The following is a 25,202-nucleotide window of genomic DNA, read 5'->3' as shown; positions in this document are numbered from 1 at the left end:
TGTAATGAATCCAGAATGTATGACATTTTTGTTTTTGTAATTGCATTACAGAAAATCACAATATTCTAATTTTCTGAGACAGTCCTGTATACCAGGATAAAAATACTTTAAATATTTATGTAAAAATGAACTAGTCTACGTGATAGACTTTGCAGGATGATGCTTCTGTGCATTTTTAATCAGGTCATCATTCATTCATGTATTTGATGTTTCTGGCTTCCACTCATGTGTTTACAGGAAGGGGAGGTTGGCAGATTGACACGAGAGGTGGAGAAGTTGAAGGAGGAAATTAATTCCCATCTCATCAAGGTCAAATGGGCACAAAACAAGTTAAAGAGTGAAGCAGATGCTCATAAGGTAATCTAACCACTTACTGCCTTTTGATTCATGCAGAGGAAGAGATGACCTCTTTTCAATCATATCACATACAGTAAATGCTACGTCTTTCAAACACCTGTTAATAACTGTGTTCCTTTGAGTAAAATTAAAGATGAACATTTTAGAGGAACCATATTTGGAAAAACAAGTTCAAGTAGCAGGTTCCTCTCATGAATCAGAATGAGATCTTTGGGTTTTACTTTACATGTTTTGTCATATTTATTCATACTTGTTTTGTACAAATTCTAAATGTGCTCAGGTTTATTCAGATCTCATGGCATTTTTGCTGCAATGTTTCTATTCTGTCCAGCACCTGAACATAGAATTATTTTTCCAACCTATATTTATTCTCTGCAAATAGTCTTTTAATTCATCCAGCTTATCCTACTGCCCCACCTCTGTGCTTTATTGCGGGGACACCATGGTAGTCTTTACACCAAACAACTTCCGCTCATCAGGGTGGAACAAATGCATCTTGGTCTCATCTGAGCAAATAATGAGTTTCCAAATTCATCGGGCTTTCCTTTGTATACCATCCATTAACTTTGGTTTCATCCAGCATCTAATTTGTCACATAAACTGATTATTAACTGATAATAATGATTATAATTAAAGTCTTGAAGACCATCTGTGTAGCATAGCAGGATTGTCAAAGAAATGTACGCTAGTGTTTCGACTGTCTGGGTTGGTTTCAAGTCCTTTACCTGGGATTTTGTACTAATTTCCAGCTCTTCTTATGTTTTTTTTTTTTTTTAACCCACTGCTATATAAATGTATTTTAAAAAATGGAGGAGTTCAGACATGGCTGTCATGTGTCTGTGCAGCTGTCAAATTTTATTCAAATGACAAACCAAATGCAAATGACTACATTTTCTTTTTATGGTACATAAATAGTCCATTTTATGAAAAGTGCTTGCAGCTTGATTTATAATGTGTACAGTTGTCTTATCTGTAAAACATGTTTCCTCAGTATAAGGCGCATCCCGTCTCAAAATGTTGCCTTTGCTTTTGTCAGAGACGTACGCCAGCATATGAATGACATCCGCTTAATTTATTTTATTTGCAGACACGCCATGAAAGAAAAAAGCAGCATGACTGCATTTATTTTCTGCTTAAGGGGCCAAATGAAAGGGAAATGTAATTGTACAGAAGTGAACCTTCAATGGTACAGAGCATTAGTGCTAGTGGGTGTGGATGATGTAATGTGTTCACCGTTCTATACTTATTTACAAATGCAATAAAACGGAAACGCATTCAAAAAAATCTTTTTAAGTTTAAATTTATTTGAAATAAAATGTTATTTCCTTTGTTCATGCCTGTCTGTGTGTAGGAAACGAAAGACAGATTTAGAGAAACATCATCTAAGTTGGCTCAGGCCAAAGAGGAGACTGAACAGATCCGCAAGAATTGCCAGGACATGATCCGAACTTACCAGGTTGGTCATATTTAATATATGGAAGTATAAATTTGCTCAAGACTATAGTTAAAACCAGAGAAACACTGTCTGTGTCTGGCTTTTTTACTTGTAGATTTGATATCACTGGGTTCATCCCGGACTGATTTTTATTTCAGGTCTACAGCAGTTCTCAGTTGTACCTTAGGATGGTGGTAAAGAGCTGCGCTAGTTTTCCCACTGATGAGCTGCTGTATTCTGTTGACAATAGCATTTTATCATGGCTCAAACAAACAGCTGCTCTACAATATAACTTAGGAAGAGATTAAAATGAAACTGGGAGTAGCTCACATTAACAACACAACAACAGTCACTATCAGCTGATTAGCTTTACTTACCCCCCCATATGTTACTGTGATTTTTAACCACTGTCTTGACTTTATTCGTGTATTTCTGATTTTTTTTTTTAAACTGTATTCATCTTTAGGAATCAGAGGAGCTCAGGTCCAATGAGCTGGATGCTAAACTGAAAGAGACCAAAGGAGAGCTGGAGAAACATAAGCAGGAGCAAACGGACCAGTTAGAGGTGACAGATTTCTCAGTTTTCTTATCATCTACACACAAATTTCCTCACAAAACTGTTCTTCAATGTGGCCATCATTCCCTTTCAAGCCAAAACATTAGGAGGAATGAAATGAAGAGTATAAATTACATGTGTGAACAGGTGCTGCTTTTTAGGCTGTTCACCTTGCTTGTTATCACAAGTATTAAGTTCAGCTAATTTAACCCATCCCCCACAATATCTGTATTAATGCTTTGATATCTTGACAAAATATTTATTGATTTGATACATACATAATGTAGTAATCAAATCAAAATGGCGAGGAAAAACAAAAATAATACCCGAGGCTGTCTGTAACCTGGGCTCTAGTTGGAGTCTTCAATTTCAGCTAAACCTGATGAGTTAACTCTCAAATACTTGTTGTAGTTCAGCAAGTATATATTCTAAGTGGGGATGCTGTGTTATTTGCACTCTTTTTAATAAGTAAGAGTCGAAGATTAATATTTTCTTTTTGTGTTCGTGTCACTGGCAAAAAATAATTGGCCAAAGTTTATCACATAAATATTGTGCAACAATCTCTTTGGAAATGTATGTTATTGCCCATTTGTAACTCTGAAGGAAAGTATTAACACAACAACAGCATTGTAAAATGAGTATCTCTGTTGACACACTTGTTTGTGGATTTTGTTTACGTTTAGCTCTGCATTCAGAGTTGCATAATGCCATTATTGAGGCTTTCATTGATGGTCTTGATGCCAGCTCTCTATATAAAAATATTTTCCAGCTGTTTTTCACAGTTTAATTTAGAGCTGGCATCCAAGTGAAGAGCATCATAAGCTCTGCGGGCAGACGTGCATCCACATGCGTGGACTAAGTCCAAAAACATTGGCCTGTTTTTCTCTGTGCAATACTGTATTGGGAATCAGACTTTAAAAATAAATGTCCTAGAAATAATCAATATGAGGCTGTGTCTTTCAACAACAAGCCAGAAGACACATAAAACTGCCCCAAAGTGTAGTTTGTGTTTTGAGGTGTCCGAGTCTTTAAAATGCATTTATCTATGAATTACATATTCTTAAATTTACAATTTTGATACAACCATTTTTCCTGAAAAATTGTGTTGGATCTGAATTTTTTTCCATCTTTTTTTCCTTAAAACATTTTATGAGACAATCAAAAGATAGATAGAACTATATTTAATTCCATAAAATATTGTATTATGCAATAAACACAATTGACATTCAGCAAGAGGCCAGATTAATACTATGTGACTATTGTTTTTTGGGCCAGCTCTTAGTATGGAGCTTGATTGTCGGAAGATGCCACTTCCCTGCTGATGAATAAATCTAGGCCTATGTTTACTTTTGCATCCGTGTTATGCTCAAGTGATGATGCACCTCAGTCATAAATTATGCAAACAAAACATTTTCCATTACGGTTTGGATGATTAAATTTAGATTGGATGCTAAATGATGAATGGAAGAAATAGATTTTACCAGTGTCTCCATTAAAGCTGTGTTGCCTTGGAAACCAGAGGCTACTAATGGTTTCTTGGAAAAGTTGACTAGTGTTAGGACCACTAATGGCTTTATTGTAAGCATGAGACAAAACATAAAAACATCATTGCTTTCATACCAGTAATGAATGCATTTGCAAAATAAGTTTAATGAATGCAACACTTGGATTGCCCTAAAATGTATATGCTTTGAAATTATACACTTTTAAGTTTGCCACTTACAGGACTGTCTTAAAAAAATTTGAATATTGTGATAAAGTCCTTTTATTTTCTGTAATGCAAAAATGTCATACATTCTGGATTCATTACAAATCAACTGAAATATTGCAAGCCTTTTATTATTTTAATATTGCTGATCATGGCTTACAGCTTAAGAAAACTCAAATATCCTATCTCAAAACATTTGAATATTCTGGGAATCTTAAACTGTAAGCCATAATCAGCAATATTAAAATAATAAAAGGCTTGCAATATTTCAGTTGATTTGTAATAAATCCAGAATGTATGACTTTTTTTTTTTTTTAATTGCATTACAGAAAATAAAGAACTTTATCACAATATTCTAATTTTCTGAGACAGTCCTGTATTTTCTTTTTCATCTAAAAAATAAAATACAATTAAATAAGAAAATTAATGGGTGTTTTATATCTAAAACCTCAAAGTATATAAATGTATTCCCAGATGCATCAAGTAAAGGCCAAGGAGCTGGAGGACTTGAAGAGGAGTTACAAGGAGAGCATCGATGAGCTTGATACTCTTCGCACCAAGGTTTGTCATCCAGAGTGGTGCTTCAGTGTCCATGTGCAGGACATTGTCAGTGCAGGTGTTCTGTTTAACAAGAGTTTCTTGTTCTTTAGTTGAAGTGTCTGGAGGATGAACGTCCACGATGGGAGGATGAGCTGAGCAAATACAGAGAGATCATAAACAGACAGAAAGCTGAGATTGGTCGCCACAGAGAAAAGCTTGAAGAAGTCGCCACACTTCAGGAGCAGCATCAACGGTACAACCAGACACACTGTCACTGATGTGAGGAAGCGGTTCATAATGTTAATATGCTCAAGCATTGGACACGCTGCTCACTAACACACACTGAAGAGTTAAATCAATAATGGCAGCCATAAGAGAGTACTGCATGTCCAGAATGTCAAAAGAAACATTTGTGCTTTCCATTCTAATTACTGTGCTGTGATTATTATTATTATTTTTTGATTTAATTACTTATTTATTTTTCCCTTTTTTGAAAAAAAAAAAAAAAAAAAACTGTATACATCCTTTGCTTGTTATTGGCACTGAATCTGGTTAACTGATGTCTGTTTCCAGTAAGATTGACTGAATGTTACTACTAGAGCAGACTATGATGAATTTCCAAGAAAATAAATAATAGGATTGTTACTATTGCATAAGAAGAAGGTACTAAAGAGATGGTAGTGATTGAATTACTAAGATGTACCGTATTAGAGGCTTAAGACATGAACTTGGCTTTGGAAAAATTTAGTTATTGACCCATTCATGGTGTTAGTGTTGTCATGCAGGGTGATAGCAATGCTGAAAGGTGTTGGAGGCTCTTAAACTAAATCAACACTTGTAAGCTCAGATGTAAGCTGATAATTATATATATAACATATATATATATATATATTATCTTCTTTCTTCTGGGATTGAGATTCTCAGTGCTGGTTTAATTCAAAAGGCTGCTGACCTGTATGATTGGAAGTCGTTCACACAGTCCTGGTTATTTCAGCTCTAGTTACCTCATCTGTCTAGCCGTCAATTTTGGGTTTCAGCAGGATAGGATACATTGCACTCATCTCTTTTTAAGCCCATGCTTCCTTTGAGTCTCAAGTGCTTAGCTGGAGATCTGATTTCAATCTTTTTCTCCAGATTTTCTTCTTTGGTTATATTTGATCAGCAAAGATGTTGACTGATGAACTTTGCCCTTTACTCACCTGTGATTTACATCAAAAACAGAAGACTTTATGAAAGATTTTTATATTCTCTTCACAGTTATTAGAGATAGACCAACTCTTAGAGAAGTCTATGTCAAACATTTTTTTTTACATTTATGATTAGAGGCAATAAAAATGCATGACATCACCTCGGTTTGTAAAGTGAGAGACAAGATATAAAAAGGCTAAGAGTAGTCCCTAACTTGTTTATTTGTATCACCGTTCTTATGTCACTGATTGCAATATAACTGCTGTGAAATTGTCGGTCCTTTTCCAAATTTCTTTTTTTTTTTTTCCTCAGAGGATACAAAGATAGGTCAGAGACAAATTTAGCACAAAGGGCAAGAAAGGACTCGTGTGCGTGTGCGTGTGCGTGTGTGTGTGTGTGTGTACGTGTGCGTGCGTCTGCAAGGTGATTGTTCAAAGTAGAGGGACTTTTTCAATCGTGAGTGCAACTCAAAGCTGCTGATGCAGCAGCAGTTTCTCTTGTTTCTGTCTGTTGTGTTGAGGAACATGACATGTGCAACAGTTTAAGTTGTTGAGAAGAGAAAAAAAAAAAAAATGTTTTTTTGGCAAAGAGACAAGGTAGTTTGTGACTCATCCTAGTAAGTTATGGTCCATGTTTCTCAGTAAATTAAAGATTAGAAACTGTTTTTGACTTTAGTTATTTATATAGCCACACTTTTATGAATTGGAATCAAGCATATAACTTTTTTTTATACTATATATATATTCTAAAAACATGTATACTATTTATGGAACGTTTATGACGGTATGCTTCATTTCCTTTCGTGTATGCAGCGACAAACAAGAGATCACATCTCTAAATGAAGAAGTGGATGCCCTGACCAGTCAAATGGCCGACCTGCAGCGTGATGTCCAGGGCAGCAGGGAGCGCGAGGCTGAGTTACTGGGCTTCACTGAGAAGCTGAGCAGCAAGAACGCCCAGCTCCAGTCAGAGAGCAACGCACTACAGTCTCAGCTTGATCAGATCAGCAACAGCTTTACAGAGCTCCAAGCAAAGCTGGAAGAGACCATCAGACTACTGGATGACAAGGTTAGGATACTTTGAATGGACACTGAAATATAGTGTGATCCTGATATGAAGAGAGTGAAACTAACTCATTTTTAATGCTTAATGTGGTTCATGAAAGAACTACATTAGGAAGCTTTTATTTTGTAATGTGTGCTTATGATCATGCCCATTTTTTTTTTCTTAATAATAATTTCAAAAAAAGCTAGTTTGTTCGAGCTAGAAAATGGATAACAAAAACAAGCAGCTGTTGTGAAAATATCCTTTAGTTGTGCAATGTATCGTGGTGTCATTTGTCTCTTATTCGATTAATCCTGTAGTCACGGCAACTGAAACAAGAAGAGGTGCTGAGGCAGCAGGAAGTGCAGGGCCTGCAGGAAGAGCGGACAGTGTTTCAAACAGAGGTTTCCCAACTAAAAACCAGGGTGGAGGAGCTGAGGGATGAGCTGGTGACTCAGAAGAGGAAGCAAGTAGCTAATATAAAGGACCTCACGAAACAACTAACACAAGGTTAGATATTATTTTGAATCAAACTTGATGATACCACATATTCCTGATGAAGGGACTGAGCAGCAGCGTTATTTAAAAGGAGGGTGGAAAAACTACAAATTATAGTGATCTAATGTTCTGCTAGGGACACTATAACAGTATAATTTACAATACTGTTTAAAATAATAATAATCAACACTATTACAATGTAAATTCTCTCTCAGAATTATGTCCAATTCAGCTGAATTGATTGAGAGAATCTACATATTTTTCTTGGCACTTGGGGTACTGACTTAAGGCCGACAAGGTTTTTAACTGCTAACCGCTTGGAAAATGTTATACATTTTATCATTTTAATCTGATAATTTTATAAATTTTCAGTTGGCTAATTAGTTTAAAGTTTTCATCGCTGTTATAGTTACACTTTATCAGAATTGTCATTGGAAGCCTTTGGCTATGCATAACAAGTCTGTTGAGCATACACTTTTCTTCAAAAGTAATTTAACTCTCATTTCTTCAGGTAGACTCATTCACAAAGGAAATCTAATCTGAATTTATTCAAGCAGCGCTAAGTAGTTTCTAATGCAAAATTACAAATTCATCTCAAATCTTTCATCAGTAAGGTTCTTGAAAAAGCTGTGTTACAACAGTTATTGCCTTCTTAACTCTGACCAACCGCTTTGACGTCTTCCAGTTGGGTTTTTGTGCTCACCACAGCGCTAAAACGGCTCTTGTCAAGCTGTTCGGTGACATCCACATACTGTAAATACAGACTGTGGAAGAAAGACAATGCTGGTATTATTGGAACTCGGGGCAGAATTTGACACTGTTTGCCATGGCATATTACTAGAGCGACTGGAGAATTGGATCAGAATTTCTGGCACAGCACTTTGTCTTACTTAAAGTACAGGTACTACTTTGTGTCAATCAGTAACTTAAATCAGAATCAACAAAAATGACATGTGGAGTTCCCCAAGGTTCCATGCTATGACCCCTCCTATTTAACATTTACATGCTTCTGCTAGCTCGGATAATGATAAATAACAAGATAAGTTACCATAACTATGTAGATGACATACAAATTTACATTACAAATTCACCAGGTGACAGTGAGCCCATACATGTAGATTCGGTACATGCATAGAACAAATCAATTAGTGGATGTGCCATAATTTTCTTCAGTTGAACAAAAAACAAAACTGAAGTAGTTGTTTTTGGACCAAAAGATGAGTGTTCAAGAGTCAGCAAACAGTTTCAGTTATTACAGCTACAAACAAGGGACTGAAATCTGGGTGTAGTCATGGACTACGGCCATGAACCATCGGAGACAACTTAAAGCAATTACAAAGTTGGCTTTTTATCACCTGAAGATCATTTCCAGGATCAAAGGATTAATGCGCTCTGCAGGATCTTGAAAAACTCATCCTTGCATTTTATCTTGATTACTTGATTACTGCAGCAGTGTCTTCACCTGCTGCCTAAAAAGTCAATCAGACAGCTACAGAATGCTACGGAAGAGTATTAGGGCCAGGCAGGAGAAAAAATAAAAATAATATTTTAGAGGTGGAAGATTTTTTTTTCATTATGCACTTCGAGAAAAAAGTCGAAATGTCGAGATTAATGTTGAAGTACAATTTCGAGAAAAAAGTCGAAATGTTGAGAAAAAAGTCGAAATTTCGTGAATAAAGTTGAAATGTCGAGGAAAAAAGGCAATATTTTGACTTTATTCTTGAAATTGTATTTCAACATTAATCTCGACATTTCAACTTCTTTCTCGAAATTGTATTTCAACATTAATCTCCACATTTCGACTTTTCTCTCGACATTTCAACTTTTTTTCTCGACATTTTGACATTTTTCTCGAAGTGCACAAAAAAAAAATCTTCCCCTCTGAAATATTTTTTCTCCTCCATGGCCCTAATACTCTTCCGTAGAATGCTGCTGACCGAGTTCTCAGCAGAACTATGATCACACCACATCACTCCAGTTACAAAATACATCAGAGACTTGTTGTTGCCATAGCAACCACCCAGACCTCTCAGGTCTTCTGGTTCAGGTCTGGTCTGTGTCCCCAGAATCAGAACCAAACATGGAGAAGCAGCATTCAGCTTTTATGCTCCACAGATCTGGAACAAACCTCCGGAGAACTGCAGGAATGCTGAAACCCTCAGTTCCTTTGAATAAAAGTTAAAAACTCATATATTTACAGCTGATTTAATGAATCATTTAAACCATTATGTATTTAAATTTAACAATGCTAATGTTAAAACTACACTGTAACGTTAACTTAAGTATAACCTTTATGCCACTGCACTGTAACTATTTTTCCTGTTTTATTCATGTAGAGCATGTTGAATTGCCTTGAAGCTGAAATGTTCTATACAAAAAAAAACGTTGCTTGCCTAGTTGCTAGCTTTTCGATAAAAAATGATTTCCCTATTTCTGTTCACATTTCAAGTAAAACACAGATGATGCTGGACCTAATCCAAAAAGTAATTGTGTTTTGTTTATAGCCTTTCAATAACGGCAGATGAGGCTTCCTGTTTCCTGTTTTTTTTTGTATAACAGTGCTGCACACAGTTGAACAGTTTTAATATGTGAGTGGACAGTAACATCAGCAGGACAGTGTGTGAAATAATGGAGATGTTACTGATACTTGCATGCGGCCCCTCAAAAACGTGCCTCAAAACCTACAAAGCTTTATTAGGGACTTATTTGTATGGTTTACTTTTTCCGTCTACAGCGCGGAAGAAGCTGGAGCAGGTTGAGAATGGAGGTTGTGACCGGGACGCCGGCAGCATGGGCAGTCGCTCCAGCTCCTCAGGTACTCCTCTAAGATTTGGTTAGTATTTATTACCTAACAGTAATTACATCCAAAAAAATAATTTGATTATTTATTTATCTAATTAAAAAAAAATTCATACAATTTCATAATATTTTATAAATAATTTTTTGCTTTGCTGTGTGAAATAACCCAGCAAAACATAGAATTAAAAAAATGCGTCCTTGTGCGTCCTTGACTCGCCAGGTTCCCTGAATGCACGCCACGGTGGGAGTAGTGGTATTGAAGAGCGGTCGCCAGAGAGCCAATCTGCTCCTTCAGGGATGGTTGTGGACAGCTTCCCGGAGGTTGACAAGGCTGTGCTTGTGGAACGTATTGTCCGCCTGCAAAAGGCCTTGGCACGGAAGCAGGAGAAGATCGAGTTCATGGAGGATCATATCAAGCAGCTGGTGGATGAGATCCGTAAAAAGACAAAGTGAGTTGCGTGATTTCAAGTTGATGGAGCAGAGAAACTGTTGCCGTTTTTTTTTAATTGAATAGATTTGACTGCACTACTATTGTATTTTTGTTGTTGTTCTAAAGCAGTGTCTCCCAACCTGGGGTCCGGGCCCCCCCTGGGGGGGGGCGCGAAACTTTGTCTGCTTTGAAATTATGCAGTTGTAAAAATTGCATTTGCGAATGAGTCATTCATAAGACATTGTTAGGAATAATTTATGAATGTCTTGAATATTTTTTGTGTTTTTTATACACTGGGGACAAACACAGGAAATGATTTAATTCCTTATTATTATATCATTACTCAACATTGAATCTACTCCGACAGGTTGTTAAAGGAAAAATGTAAAAAAAATGTTGGTCTCATATTAAAAGAGACATTTTTCAGAAATATTTGATGTCCTTTTATGTCCTTTTGCGTGTATTTTATACATTGGTGACATTGGAGAAAAACAAAGTCATATGTATACAGAGTAAACCAAAGAGAAATGTATCAGAAAAACATAATTAATGTTAATTTTTTCAATTAAAGACTATTTTGGTGCTAGTACGTACGGGTCTGGGGGCCCTGCTGGTCGACACAAGTAGGGGGGCTCCAAGGAAAAAAGGTTGGGAACCACTGTTCTAAAGTAACAGTAACGCACCAGAAATACACTTTGAACTGCAATGTCCCTTTTAAAAACTTGGAGAGACTATTTCTGTGACTCAGACAGATGCTTTGTGTGATAACATGAGCAGTCAGCTTCCACACACAGCAGCCACCTGCATGGTGAAGCTCAGCCTCAGCTGATCTTGACAGACAGTGTATGCTTACACAGATGGATTATGCCCCCCTGCATACTTCTGACTCTCTTCCCCTTATCTTCAGACTCATTCATGACAGGGCTATTTATGATCCAGCTGATTGGGGGGGAGGGGTTGCACCTCGATAAGGATCCTTAATGATGATCCACACATATTTATGGAACAACCTTATACAGAGAGACGGTGTAAAGGACATTTTGATTATCTTAAACACATACTTAGTGTAAAGCAGCATGATGTTGTGGAAAACATTTAACATGTAATATCATAGTGGGAAATTTGGATGACGATAAGACTTGCAATATTTAAACAAATATTTCAGTTTCTGGTGGTAAGGCCTTTCTGATTTATGGTCAACATAGACCCAAATGTAAAAAGACTTGTTTTATTTCTACTCCAGCAGTGTGGATTTAAAAAATCTACCTAGCAACCACTTCTGCATTGATCGTACAGTCTTGATCATTTTAATCTAGTCTTTGGACAGAAAAACTATTACAGGAAACAATCTCCTACAATTTAGTTGTACTCACTTTGGAAAAACACACTTTGTGTTGATCCCTGTTGTATGGAAGGATCCTGTGTGTGTGCAAACTGTACTTTTTGGCCAAAAGCTCCTCTTCTCCTATGCTTCCCTCACTCCTCTCTTTCCCATCTGTCATAATGACATGCAAAACACACTCTGTGTACTTGTAGCATGTACATTTAGGGGATTCAGGGTCCCGATTGGCCACATGTATTAAGGATAATTAAGAGCATTTAAAACTATGGGATATAATCCTATTGTGGCAAAGGGACTTGAATGAATGATATTTGTCATTTACAGAAAATGAGCAAAATATTGTTGCTGCTTAGCAAAGAGTTGATTTAAGTTCAGTTTTTTGGTCAGATAACATTTTTTATTGACTCCTCTTTGATTCATTTGAGATCGTCTCTTCTTTCTCAGTTCAAATTTCTTTCTCAGCCACCTACTTGAAGCCATTGGCCTCAACCTACATTCAAGAGTTAAAATGAGGACGAATCCCACAGTTGCAGCACTAAACTTAGCTCTTCTAACTCCGCTAAGCCCCGTGGAGTTACACTACCTAGAGTATGAATGTGAATGTGTCCTTTTTGCCTCTTTGTCCGTATCCCCCCAGGACAGCCTGGTGAACGCTGATGCTGGCTTTACTGTAAACTTGGAGCAGGTGATGAAAAAAAGAAACAGAAATATGGATGCAGAATTTTAGAGGGCATCGTATTAGGTGTAGTTTGTGGAGGGAAGTCAGCATGGCAATTTTTCCCTATTACCTCATCCATAAAACTGTTTTATCAAAGCAGTGTTTTTACATTTCAAAGCATATTTCTGTATTTATTTATTTCCACCCATTTTCAAAGAATATAAAGTTGCAAAGTGGGAGGAGTAGTTTTGTTTGATTGTATAAGTTGCATTGCATGCATTTTTGTAAGAAACTCCCCCAGACTGCTTTTTGCAGCATTGAATGTTTATGCTATATCCATATTTGCAGTCTGAGGCACCAGTGTATTCATATTTTGTAATCTTTTAATTGCAATTCAGACTTGTAAGCATGTTGTCTGCTTCATGTCCATAATTTCACTGCAAAGAAACTACAGAAAAATAATGTCACATTTAAATTTACATGTTTTGCATTACTGTACGTTTGAGACTTAATTGAATAATTGTTTCCGGAAATGGAAACAACCTCCCACTTTCAATTTTATTGCTCTTCCTAGATGTCTTTCCACCCATTAAACTTTTCGTTATGTTTTTCAAACGCTGGAGAAGTCACAAAACAAGCAGTTATGTATGCTTTCAGTATATTGTAGCTCATTTGCTATTGATCAAATAGTCAAATCATATCATTATGTGAAAGAGAAAGCATTGTTCTTACAGAAATAATTGTTCCTGTCCAGGAATCTTGGGAGGATTATAAAGCAATTCCTAGATACTCTGAAATGGACAGACACAAAAAAAGAAAAGTTCAAGTACCTTCTCTGACATTACAGCCCGTGGTTTACATCTAAATCTAACCTAAATCTTACAATTCATGTCAGTACAATTAGAAATAGATTGAACAAGTATTGCTTTTTTGTGGGCTTTTTCAGCGAGAGGGCACCTGCAGCCTTTGAGTTGACCGTTAACCTCTTCTGTTCACAAAAGGATTAGAGACTCAAATGTGAGGAAATATGTTGTACTCACATGTGAAGGCATTCAGTTACACAGAATTCTTCGTGCTCCGAGTTTATCAGCTTCTTCGTGGTGTATCCACATCTGCTAAGTGTGCTGTTTAAATCTGTTGTAATGGATAACTTCAACAGGAGGTATTCCTGGGCCAGCTAGTCGTTGCTTTTGTAGATCTTTTAGTCCTGTCACCCATGTCACCTCTCTTTGAAAAGGATACAGAACACGCATACGATTCACTAAGCTCTCATCACATCAAGAATATACATGTTGGGACACGGCCTCAAAAATGTTCCTTTTTAATTTCTTGTTAAAATCTGTGGAGCTGTTATTCCAAATCAATGAAAATATGGCTTTGATCAAGAATGTACCACCCATGCTTTGTGCACGTTTGTGTGACGGTTTTTACTCTAAACCAGGGGTCGGCAACCCACAACACTAGAGCCGCATGCGGCTCTTTAGCGCCGCCCTAGTGGCTCCCTGGAGCTTTTTCAAAAATGTTTGACCTTTTTTTTTCTTTTTTTTTTCTCTTTTTTTTCCTTTTTTTCCTTTTCTTTTTTTTTCTCTTTTTTTTCCTTTTTTTCCTTTTCTTTTTTTCTTCTTTTTTTTCTTCCTTTTTCCTTTTTTAATCTTGACATTTCTGCTTTTTTCTCGACATTTCTGCTTTTTTCTCGACATTTCTGCCTTTTTCTCGAGATTGTACTTCAACATTAATCTCGACATTTCAACTTTTTCCTCTGCATTTCAAATATTTTCTCAACATTTCGACTTTTTTCTCGAAATTTTGACTATTTCCTCGACATTTCAACTTTTTTCTCAACATTTCGACTTTTTTTTGTCTCCATTTCGCCACTTGCCTTCATTCTAAGGCTTATACAAGACTTTTCATTTTTTGCGGCTCCAGACATATTTGTTTTATGTGTTTTTGGTCCAATATGGCTCTTTCGCGTTACTCACACGTACTAATCTAAAGGGATTGTCTTGCTTGTTTCTGAAATGTTGCTTATATCTCTGCACCTGCTGACCTCTGCATGTCATTCAGCATACCATGTGCTACATCTTTAATTTCTGTCACTTTTTTTATTCATTTATTTTTTTTAAACACTTAACACTGTCGTGATGGATGTGGGGTCCAAATATGGACCCTTGAAAGTCTAGTCAGAGGTAAGTTTCATTTAATGTTTGGTTAGCCCAGCTGCCGTGTCTGTGTGTTGTTTGTGAATGGGGATCGTTTCTGAAGGTGGCTTGTTCGTAGTGCTCACTTAGATGCTGGATTTATTTTTGCACCAGAGAGCAATTTGCTGTTTTTGTTTGAATTATGAACTGCAGCATAGCTGCTTATGTTGTGCGAGATGTGAGACTGAACCCACTAGGCTTTAAAGCACCAAGAAAGAAATTCCAGGATTCATTGTATGATAAAGGATAAATGCGTTTTTCTTGCAGAGACTGCACGTGCATGCAAGAGATGGTATTGATTGCCAGTTAAATTGATCAAAATGCATGTAAAAAGTAATCCTCGTCTCATCCCAATATTTTGGGCTGCTGCATGTTGAGCCCTGTGTGCAACACAATTAAGTTGTTTAATCTTTATCGCCTCTATGATTAATTCACAGATGTTGACTCAAATATCACATTATGTTTGCAACTCTTCCAAATTTTTTATAACAAATTCAATTAAATAAGATGATTCACTAAAAGAGAGCATACTCTTTCTGAACTGCTTTGTTCTTAATCTAAGCCTTGTAAAGTCTCATTTCTTATTTCCAAAGACACTATTTTACCTCAGCTTGACTGTATTGATTGGATCCATGAGGTCATTGACTTGCTCCAGAAAGCAATATTATTCTTTTGCAAACAGGTTTCAGCAAAGACGACTGAAAGGATGAATCACATACTGTGTTCCTTTTTTGTCCCCCTCCCCATTTGTTTTACTTACGTAAGGTTTTCTTATAAAAGGTGTTTTTGTGCTTGCCATTGGTCGTTGAGCAGCAGGGCTGACTACAGCAGCTGTAGCGGTAACTGCAGTCATAATAGTGGTGAACTTATCGCTGATGGAAACACAACTATTGTAGATGTTTGTTTCTTCCTGTTTCAGCAGTGCAGGTATAGATTGTTTTGAGGAACGCTGCATCCTGGAGACTTCTCAGGACAGTTGATAGTGATATTGAGGTTAGATCTGGGTATTTAAGTGGTGCATCTTTAACAGAGAAACTTATTTTCTACTCGTGAATTTACACTGCTATTCTTAGACACTAGTTCATCAGCAAATCTGGCACATATTTTCAGGTGCATTAATATTTTTGGGGGGCACTGTGTCTGACTCTGTTGAGACATTGAAATAGCTTTATTTGTCATTGAGCCAGCATCCAGACACAATGAAAATACATTCCAGTACAGCCCATCAAGAGAGCAGAAAAAAAAAACAGAAGACAACATACAGTATGACATTGGTATACCGGTGCAATTAGCTGAGAAAGGATGACACTGGAAAAGAGGAGGGAAAAAATTAATTTTCACACTGTGTATAAATACACAGTGTGAAGGTGCAAAAAGCACCTCAGCACAAAAAGCAGCATACTCAAACAATTTAACAACATGAATTCTTAATGAGTCTCATACAGTCAGGAAGGTCGACTTTTAAGTACATAACTTCTAAATATTGATCTCAGAACCACTTCATTTGAATGAAAATGGTCCCAGCAGGGGTAGAATAATTTTAATGTTTCACATTAGAGCTGTAGGTGTCTGGCTGGGTTAACAGCTGGTTGGAATTATTGATTACTGATCCAAGTTTCCGATCAAGGGGTTCTTGACCTTTTCTTCACCTGTGTACACTGCTTTTATTGGTCTTTATGATAATATAGATTTTTTTTCTCCTTTCTTTAAATATTCACCAGGAGTAGTTGATGTTTGTGCTGCTGATGCTGGTTCTATAAGTTTCTGAATTATGATCAATAATTCATCTTTCACCAACTACATTTTGGCTTGGGTTTTATTCAATCAATGACACAGACAGGATAAATTTACCTAGTTTTTAAAGCTTGTAAGGACCAGGTTACTGATTTTATGTTCTGATGTGAAAAACTTTAGAAATGAAAAAAGGTGACCGTTTAGAAGAGGATAAAATTGGAGGCAATAATTAGTGATGCACCGATTGTTCGGTAACCGAAATTGTTCGGCCGAAAATGGCAAAAAAACACTTTCGGTGTTCGGTGGAATAAGTGGTAAAAAAAAACGAACAATTAATAACGGCGTTGTAATATAAGGAAATAGACTGGCCGCTCCCGTACCGGTTGCACCATAAACATAAATCGTTGGCCGACCAAAAACTAACCCCATAAGAATTTTACCAACATTCACCAGGAGGTGGAACCAAAACAACATAATGCTGGGAAATTAAAAAAATTTCATTTTATTATGTTCAATAAATATTTTCTACCTTGTAATTTTGTAAAAGATTTTTTTCTTTGAAAAGCATGCCTAAATCAAATGTATTTGATTCATGCAATGGTGAAAAAATTGGCAAAATAAATGAAAAACTGCTGAAGAACCATGTTCGGTATTCGGCCAAGTGTTTATTATTATTTTCGGTTTCGGTTTCGGTTTCGGCCACAAATTTTCATTTCGGTGCATCACTAGCAATAATGAATATGAATTACAGTGGCAGCTCTTTTGTATCCATTTTCCTCTAAATAGAAATACTGGTCTGCAATTGAACAACAGGAAGTTTAGTGTTGTCACACTTCATGAATTGTTGTCCTTCATGCTTTGACATGAACATGGCTTAACCTCGTTGTTACTCAAGAGAAAATGCTTCATAAACATGAATATTTATCTCACTTTCTCCTACAAACAGGGGCATACAGTTGATTAATTGAACCCCGGTGGCCCATTCTAGTTCTGCCGTTTTCATTACCTTTCCTCCTCCACGGGCACAATAATAATCTTTCTCACCGTGACTGAAGGTGTCCTGCGTGCATGGGTCCAACGAGCCGTCCCACTGGAATTACTATTCCTGTAACGTCCACTTCTTATTCTACTGGATATGGTTTATTGCTCTGAATGAGCTCTCCATCCACTCAAAGTATGAAATCCAGTTTTCTCAGTGTTCAACTGTCTGCAGCTGGCAACACACACACACACACACACACACACACACACACACACACACACACACACACACACACACACACACACACACACACACACACACACACACACACACACACACACACACAGGGCTGGGGATCGATTCAAATGTCAAGAATCGATTCGATTCCGTGTCTTAAGATTCAGAATCGATTATCAAGATTTGATTCGATCCGATTCGATTCCGATATTGATTTGGGTTAGTGTTATTAAAACTGTTTTTTGAGCTGTTGCATGAATTATATGACTGTAGTTATGCAAAATATTACTACTAGTATTATATTGAGATTCAACAGCAAGTATTGCAGCTAATGATGCTGTAAGGACCAATCAGCTCCCAGAATGCTGATAGAACTGCTTTCAGAAACATCGTGTGGGTCAGAATTACCAAACAGATCCAGGGAGGAAACAGAGACGGATGAAATCGGTTTTAATTTTTCCCACATTCCGTTTTTATTTGTTCCATTTTTGGTCTATTTTGTTTTTAAATTTTTGAGCATTTGGTTTTTAGCATTTTTTGCAAATGTAACCCCAAGACAGTATATAAAGTAATTAAATATAAACAATTTATGCAATTATAACCTAACACTTTAATGTTTTCATACCTTTAAACATATTTAAAGGCAAAAACATGGCACCAGTTATTCTCGTGTCCAACAAAACATTCCTTTTTTGGGCATAAACAAAAAAATAACCAAAAGTTGTAATGTAATGATGAAAAAAAAAAAATACATAAATAAATAAAATAAAATAATTAAAAAAAAACCCAAACCCCCCCCCCCAAAAAAAAAAATAAAATAAAAATTAAAAAAAATCGATCTTTAGACATATGAATCGATTTTTAGGAATTAATATGAGAATCGATTTAGAATTGGGAAATCGATTTTTTCAAAACAGGCCTACACACACACTAACGCGCGCCGTTTCCTTTACTTTTGCAGCACATTGTTTGACTCAGCGCCTGTCCTTCCTCCCCGCAGAATTATCCAGAGCTATGTGCTCAGAGAAGAGTCAGGGGCCCTCTCATCAGAGGCGTCAGATATTAACAAGGCCCACCTCAGCCGGCGGGGGGGCATCATGGCTTCGCTTTACACCTCCCACCCTGCGGATAGCGGCCTGACCCTGGACCTGTCGCTGGAGATTAACAGAAAGCTGCAGGCCGTGCTGGAGGACACACTGCTGAAGAACATTACTCTGAAGGTGAGTGCTCCCCCAGTAGGTGAATAGCTCCACCGTGCTATCCTGCTGTAAGTGTGGGGAAAGATTTTAATTAATTGATAATAGTGATGAAGTGAGCAATTTGTTTTCAGGGCCTATTAATTTACACCAAGTTTATTATTGTATAAGCTTTGAAACATCCATGCGATGCTCCACCTTGACCAGAGTGGAGTGCTTGTTCAGAGCACTTACATTTTTTTTTTCCTGTACTGGAAACAAAACATTTTTATTTTTATTTTTCATACTAAAACATCAAGTTCAGTTTTATTTTAAAAGAGCATTTGGTTAGTTTTCAGAAGGGTTCTTTAGTTCTCACTGTCTCCCATCCTTACTATTGGCAAAAAACCAGCCAAAGTGACTTCGAACTCCAATCCTAGTCACCTATTCCAAAACTTTACCTCACACAGCTACAGACGACACCATGGCAGAGGATCCTCGTGTAAGTAATGATGGTAGAGAGAATCACAGACTGAACAAAAACAGGCTAAATCCTGGAGAATGTTGTAGAAGGAACTTAACCTCCATCCTTATAGATGGACCCACTGACTGAAAAAAAGTCTCACACCTCCACTCAGCCAGCAGGCTGTAGGATTTCTGGATGATCGTCCTTTAGCATCTCTCCATTGTGAATTTTGCTGAAATGTCTGTAGAAAGTGTTCTTTAGTTTTGATCAGAGATGTCAAAAGTATTCACATTCATTACTCAGGTAGAAGTATAGATACCGGTACTAGAGTTTAAAAATACTCTGTAGAAGTTGAAGTATCAACTCAAGTTTTTTACTCAAGTAAAAGTATAAAAGTACTGGTTTCAAAACTAATTAAAGTATTGTAATAAGTAATGTAAGGGGGAAAAAAGCCATTAAGGACAAAAGCCATTGAAAATGAATGCATCTTAGTATAATGCAAATATATTAAAGAACCATATATGTGTACTATTGAGCATTAACATGTGTTTCAGAGAGCAGGAGATATGATGACTAGTTGCCTATAAGTATTGTAATGGTGCAAAAAGTCAAACTTCAGAGGCATGTTATCATTTATCCTAACCTTTATTGGAATGTACATCCAAGTTTAGTTGCAGGAATCTGAGGGAACGGATGTAAGAACAAAACTGGACAAGAACATCTGAAACAACCACAACCAAATTCACTCTATCCGGATGGAGCAATTTAACTGGATAGTTTTTTTTTAAAGGCCAAAATGAAATACAGTAACAAGGCTGTTTTTAAAATGTAAGGAGTAAAAAGTACAGATAATTGCGTGAAAATGTAAGGAGTAAAAGTAAAAAGTCGTCTGAAAAATAATTACTCCAGTGAAGTATAGATAACCAACATTTCTACTTAAGTAAGGTAACGAAGTATTCGTACTTTGTTACTTGACACCTCTGGTTTTAATGCAATCCAGAGGAACACATCTGAAAAAAGTTTTAAACATGTTTATATCCCTTTTTCTTTTTAAACCTCAGCTACCTCGTCTGTGCTGATTGGTCAAGATCTCAACGTGCATGGAAACCACTCTTTAAGGCAGTTCCAGTCCTCGAGCCACTGTCCTGCATGGGTTAGGAGTTTTTCTCCTCCGAGGGCATTTCAAATGAAAGACTCATTAACAGATTTGTAAGGAGATCTAGATGGCCAGCTGATGGCGATCCATTCATTTAAATCAGGCGTGTTGAAGCATGAAACATCTAAAACATGCCAAGCTGTGGCCCTGGAGGGCCAGAGCTGAGGAACACTGCTCTAAGATCTGCCAAAAGGGCTGATAGGATAATTATGCTAATTTGTTTAATGATGATGCATGGAAAGAGGAGAAATATCTATTTCAAAAAAGAAAAAAAGGAGGTATTTCACATGGTTTGGAAATGCATGTCTAGTAATAAATCCCCTTGGTGGACACTTTGGGCTTTGCAAGCTTACACTCAATGAGAGAGGACAGCCCCTAAACTCAGAATATGTCCTCCTTTTTAGTAAAAAAAAACAAAAAAAACAACAATTTGACAATCTTATGTTTTGTATTAACAATGACAGAAAATAAAAAGCCTCTTAACAAGATGGGAGTGTGCGCGTGGCTAAAAGGAGATTTCCTTTCGTGGCAGATCATATCAGACATCCGTCTGCCTTCCCTCAGCCCTGCACTCTCCATGTGTCATCATCCTCTTTACATGTAGTGTTTGCTCTTCTTTCACTGTTTTTTTTTCCACATGGGATTTTGTTTGAGTACAAAATCCTTTTTCCATATTTTACAACTAATCAGCCTCCTATTATGTCAGTCATTCTGTGAAACTCAGACTCTGTGATTTAAGAGCCTGACTGAGGCTACACATTACGGTAATGTGAGGGTTGTAATTTCTGGTGTTGACTTTTCTTTCAGTGATGGAAGATTATTGGCACAAAGCAGGGCGTATAACAAAAACTCTCACCTGGATCACAATAAAACAAAATGCTGCGACAAAGACAAATCAAGACTTGATAGTTATTGCGATCAGTACTCGAGTTGTAAAAAAGAAATCAGGGGGGATGGTGGATTTTATCATATGGGGACAGATGATTTGTGCTGATTACAAATAATATAATATATTACAAATAATAGCAGTGACCAAAACACCTGCAGAAATACTGCAGGAATGACATAGCAGCAGTTAAATGCAGCCTTCTGTAAGCTTGAAATATCCACTGGGCTTACCGTACATCAAATACATCAAAACAACAATAAAAAACACTTTTCTGAACTTATCAATATGACTCTGTCCTTCACAGGATAAGTAAAATGGATCACTGGAAAAACTCAAACTCTTAACAAGAATATTTGTCTTATTTCTAGTTAAAATGTCTCATTTTAGTAAAACAAATCTCATTACACTTAAAACAAGACTCATCACTGGAAAAAAGAACAATTTTCACCTGTTTCAAGTAGATTTTCACTTGAAATAAGTAGAAAAATCTGCCAGTGGAACAAGATTTTTTTGCTTTTAATAAGAAGATAAATCTTGTCCCACTGGCAGATTTTTCTACTTATTTCAAGTGAAAATTTACTTGAAACAGGTGAAAATTGTCAAATAAGTTATTTTTCTGGTGATGACTCTAAATGTTGAAATAGCAGTAAAACCACATTCATTGATGAAATGACATAAGGGATGGAAAGGAGGGATGGCAGTTTTACAGGGGGGATGATTTGGACCGTTTTTATTTCAGGGGGGGGTCCTCCCTCAACTCGAGTACTGATTGCGATGTACAATGACACTTTTTCAGTTTACAAACAAGTGTGTGATTCTTTTTCATATTTAAAAGTTGACGGCAGCAGTAGTTTCTACCATGAAAATAAAAAAAGCGATTTCATTCGTTAGGAAGTTCTTTGAATGACTTTTTGGTGCTGGTGTGATTGTTATTTCTATTCAATTACTGCATTTTCTCTTTATTTGTGCTCGTTTTCTCAGGAGAATCTGCAGACGCTGGGGTCTGAGATTGAAAAGCTTATCAAGCAGCAGAGGGACCCTGAAGACGGAGTCAGGAGAAAATGACATGATCATCTCACAGAAAAGAAGAAGCAAAAGACCAAGTACTACCTACAGAATCTCCGGCATTCACAAATCTTGACACCGTATGAAGGAGCGGCTGGTACGTTGTAAGTACCAGCGGGATGCGAGGCCTCCAGAACTCTTCTGTCCACGTTGCTCCACCTCAATACAGCAAATCTTCCTTCGTTTGTGTTCGTCTCCCATTGCCAAGAGAACTCTTTGGGCCAGTTTCCTCACACTTGAACTGCCTTGTAAAATGTTGACTGAGGATGGCATTATTGTGAATGTTTAGCAAATTCTGCCTACAAAGGAGTACAAAAATGAAGAAAAACATCCTATAAGTACACTGATATTTCATTGCCAGCATATTCTCTCCCACCGATTGAACGTCCATCTGCCAATACGCCAAAAAATGTATTTTTGAAGGACTGCTTCTTCAGCTTGACTGCACACGACTCCGTGCTTGAAGCAAAAGTTAAAAATGCATCAGCTGAGCGTTGAGGGGACCTCGTTTGTCACCAGTACATTTATTTTGTTCTTTACTCTTTACAGCACTTATAACTTGGTGATGCAAGGTTCCCTCCATCTGTGTGACACAGGTGCTAAACTACAGGGATCATGTTCCCTATAGAGAACAGGAAAATGCCATCGGCGTTGAAGTGTCTCGAGTCGAGTTAAATTTGAAGAAAAAAAAAAAAAGATCATACAAAGTTTGAAATGTAGAGCAGGTCTTTGGCTTGGTCGAACTGAATGTAATTATTTTTGTTTTATTTCTCTTCAAGTGGGTTTAACATTAAGTTTTTATTTTTAGTATGTCTGATTAGTTTGATTTTATTGTTGTGATGCTTTCTTTTGTGTTTTTGATCTTAATTTAATTAGTACCTTGAACATTTTTGTGTTCTCACTGAAATCTGGCCTGATTAAGTGTTCCTGTTTCAGACACTTTGTTAGTACCAAGTTATCCTTAAGAGTGGTTCCTGGTATTATTTATCATTCCTGGTTTCAAACAGAGGGCACAGAGATGCTTCGGGCTTCTAAAAGGCGTCTGCACTATGTGCAAGAAATGATTTTGGGGGGAAGGACACGAAAATGTTTAAGTATTGCTGTTCACTCCTCCTTTATTTTGACTTTTTGTAGCGTCACCGAGTCCATAGAGATAGATTAAAGTGAATTAAAATCAAAGGGAGAGCAGGAGATCCGTAGCTGTAGCTCAGGAAAGCCGCAGAAATACATTACAGGGACAAAGTGCAATGCCGTTTCCGCCGTCCATCTTTTTATTTTATTTTAGTTTTCTTTGTTCTGAATGCATCTGTGTGCCAGTATACTGGGGTTTTTTTTTCTTTCCTTTTTTTAATGCTTGTACCTGTGCAACATGCAAATGTGGTGACGTTAAAATATGTAATATTGTACGGCTGCATGTGTGCCTTCCTAACTCGACAAAGTTTCGTGTTTTTACACGATTTGCATTTACAACTGTGAGTCAATAACACCTGCTGCTCCGTACCGCTCAGCGATACATGGAAATGCTTTTGTCCCTCACCGTCACATACGAGTGCACACACTCCCAGTTTTCTTTAGCTTTTTCTTTCCTTTTTTTCCCCCCTAATTTCTACTTCCCTCCCTGCAGTTAAACAGGCTTTTTCTTTTCCAGATTATGATTGGTTACAGGCCAATCCCCTCTCAATTCACTCTGCAGCCACGCTGAAATGGACCACAACTTGAAGAAAGATGGATAGTCTCCACTTTTGTGGTCATGGAGACATTAAAGCGCCCTCTCGCTGCTTTGGGCCGCTCTGCATTTGATGTGACTCTACTTTCCAAGTATCTGAACTACCGATAACTTCTTTATGACACGGGATCAAGATTAATGTAAATCTGCAGGCAATTAACCTACAGATTACATCTTGGTTCTTCCTCACAATGAAACTAACTAACCTCTTCAAAACAAAAAAGATGTGTACAGTTAGGTGATTATTTAAACTATTTTCATGCATGTAAAATCAAAACTGAGGTGCTTGTTGATGAATGCATTTGTTTTGTCTGGTTCTTTTTTGCCGTGCAGAAATCAATTACAGCCTATGCAATAATCTATTGTGAGATATCCTAATTACGTTTCCATAATCCTCTGAGGAATGCTAATATGCTTGTTCAGATTCAGTCACAGTCACCTGAAAGAGGCTGAATACTTGCTGACCCATGATTTTCTGCGTTTTCACAGCCTTAAAATGAAGCCATGCTGCAGCATTTGTGTGTTCGAATGAATCAAACCTCGTGTTTCACTATGAAAATGAAGAAATGATGTTGAGTAAGCGCGATGTTGGTCTGTAACAATGAATTTATATGTATATTGTGCAATGGTTCCCTTTGCTCTCGTTTGTGAAATATTCAAACTGTGATTATAATATACATTTGTAGATATGTCATTCTGTAAGATTATGTTTTAAAAAAAGATAATGCTCCAGATGAAGTTTGTATATATGGTGTTTCCAGGGAATAAAAAGACAAGTCTTATCTTCATTTTGAAAATTCTGCTTACGTCTTGCTTTGGGTTTTTAAGTTTCATATCCCTTCATACCAGGTTTTTGTTTCTCAGGTCTGGCCTGAGGGGGCAAAAAAGTATGTTCCGTAGTCAGCCACCAATTCTGCAAGTTCTCCCACTTAAAAAAATGAGAGAGGCCTGTAATTTTCATCATAGGTAACTTCAACTATGAGAGACAGAATGGGGGGATAATCCAGGAAATCACATTG

General features: G+C 37.0%; 1 protein-coding gene across 2 annotated transcripts in view; it reads left to right on the top strand.

Annotated features, from left to right (window-relative positions):
- The window catches only part of ccdc186 (coiled-coil domain-containing protein 186), a 31,581-nt gene extending 7,548 nt beyond the window's left edge, over positions 1 to 24,033 (top strand). The window contains exons 6-16 of one of the 2 annotated variants that reach the window (XM_061708266.1): positions 238 to 357; positions 1,709 to 1,813; positions 2,259 to 2,357; positions 4,531 to 4,617; positions 4,707 to 4,849; positions 6,597 to 6,852; positions 7,149 to 7,338; positions 10,061 to 10,141; positions 10,346 to 10,574; positions 18,707 to 18,926; positions 22,374 to 24,033. In XM_061708266.1, coding sequence (XP_061564250.1) covers positions 238 to 357; positions 1,709 to 1,813; positions 2,259 to 2,357; positions 4,531 to 4,617; positions 4,707 to 4,849; positions 6,597 to 6,852; positions 7,149 to 7,338; positions 10,061 to 10,141; positions 10,346 to 10,574; positions 18,707 to 18,926; positions 22,374 to 22,457 — 1,614 coding nt within the window. In that variant the 3' untranslated portion in view covers positions 22,458 to 24,033. Of the gene's footprint in view, positions 1 to 237; positions 358 to 1,708; positions 1,814 to 2,258; positions 2,358 to 4,530; positions 4,618 to 4,706; positions 4,850 to 6,596; positions 6,853 to 7,148; positions 7,339 to 10,060; positions 10,160 to 10,345; positions 10,575 to 18,706; positions 18,927 to 22,373 lie in introns of both variants that reach the window. The other variant, XM_061708265.1, reaches the window with a different exon arrangement.
- The last annotated feature ends 1,169 nt before the right edge of the window (positions 24,034 to 25,202 follow it).

The sequence above is a fragment of the Cololabis saira genome, chromosome 19 (genome assembly GCF_033807715.1).
Source record: "Cololabis saira isolate AMF1-May2022 chromosome 19, fColSai1.1, whole genome shotgun sequence".
NCBI lineage: Eukaryota > Metazoa > Chordata > Actinopteri > Beloniformes > Belonidae > Cololabis > Cololabis saira.
Note: the sequence above shows the minus strand (reverse complement) of the source record. Positions and strands in the feature narration are given on the sequence as shown.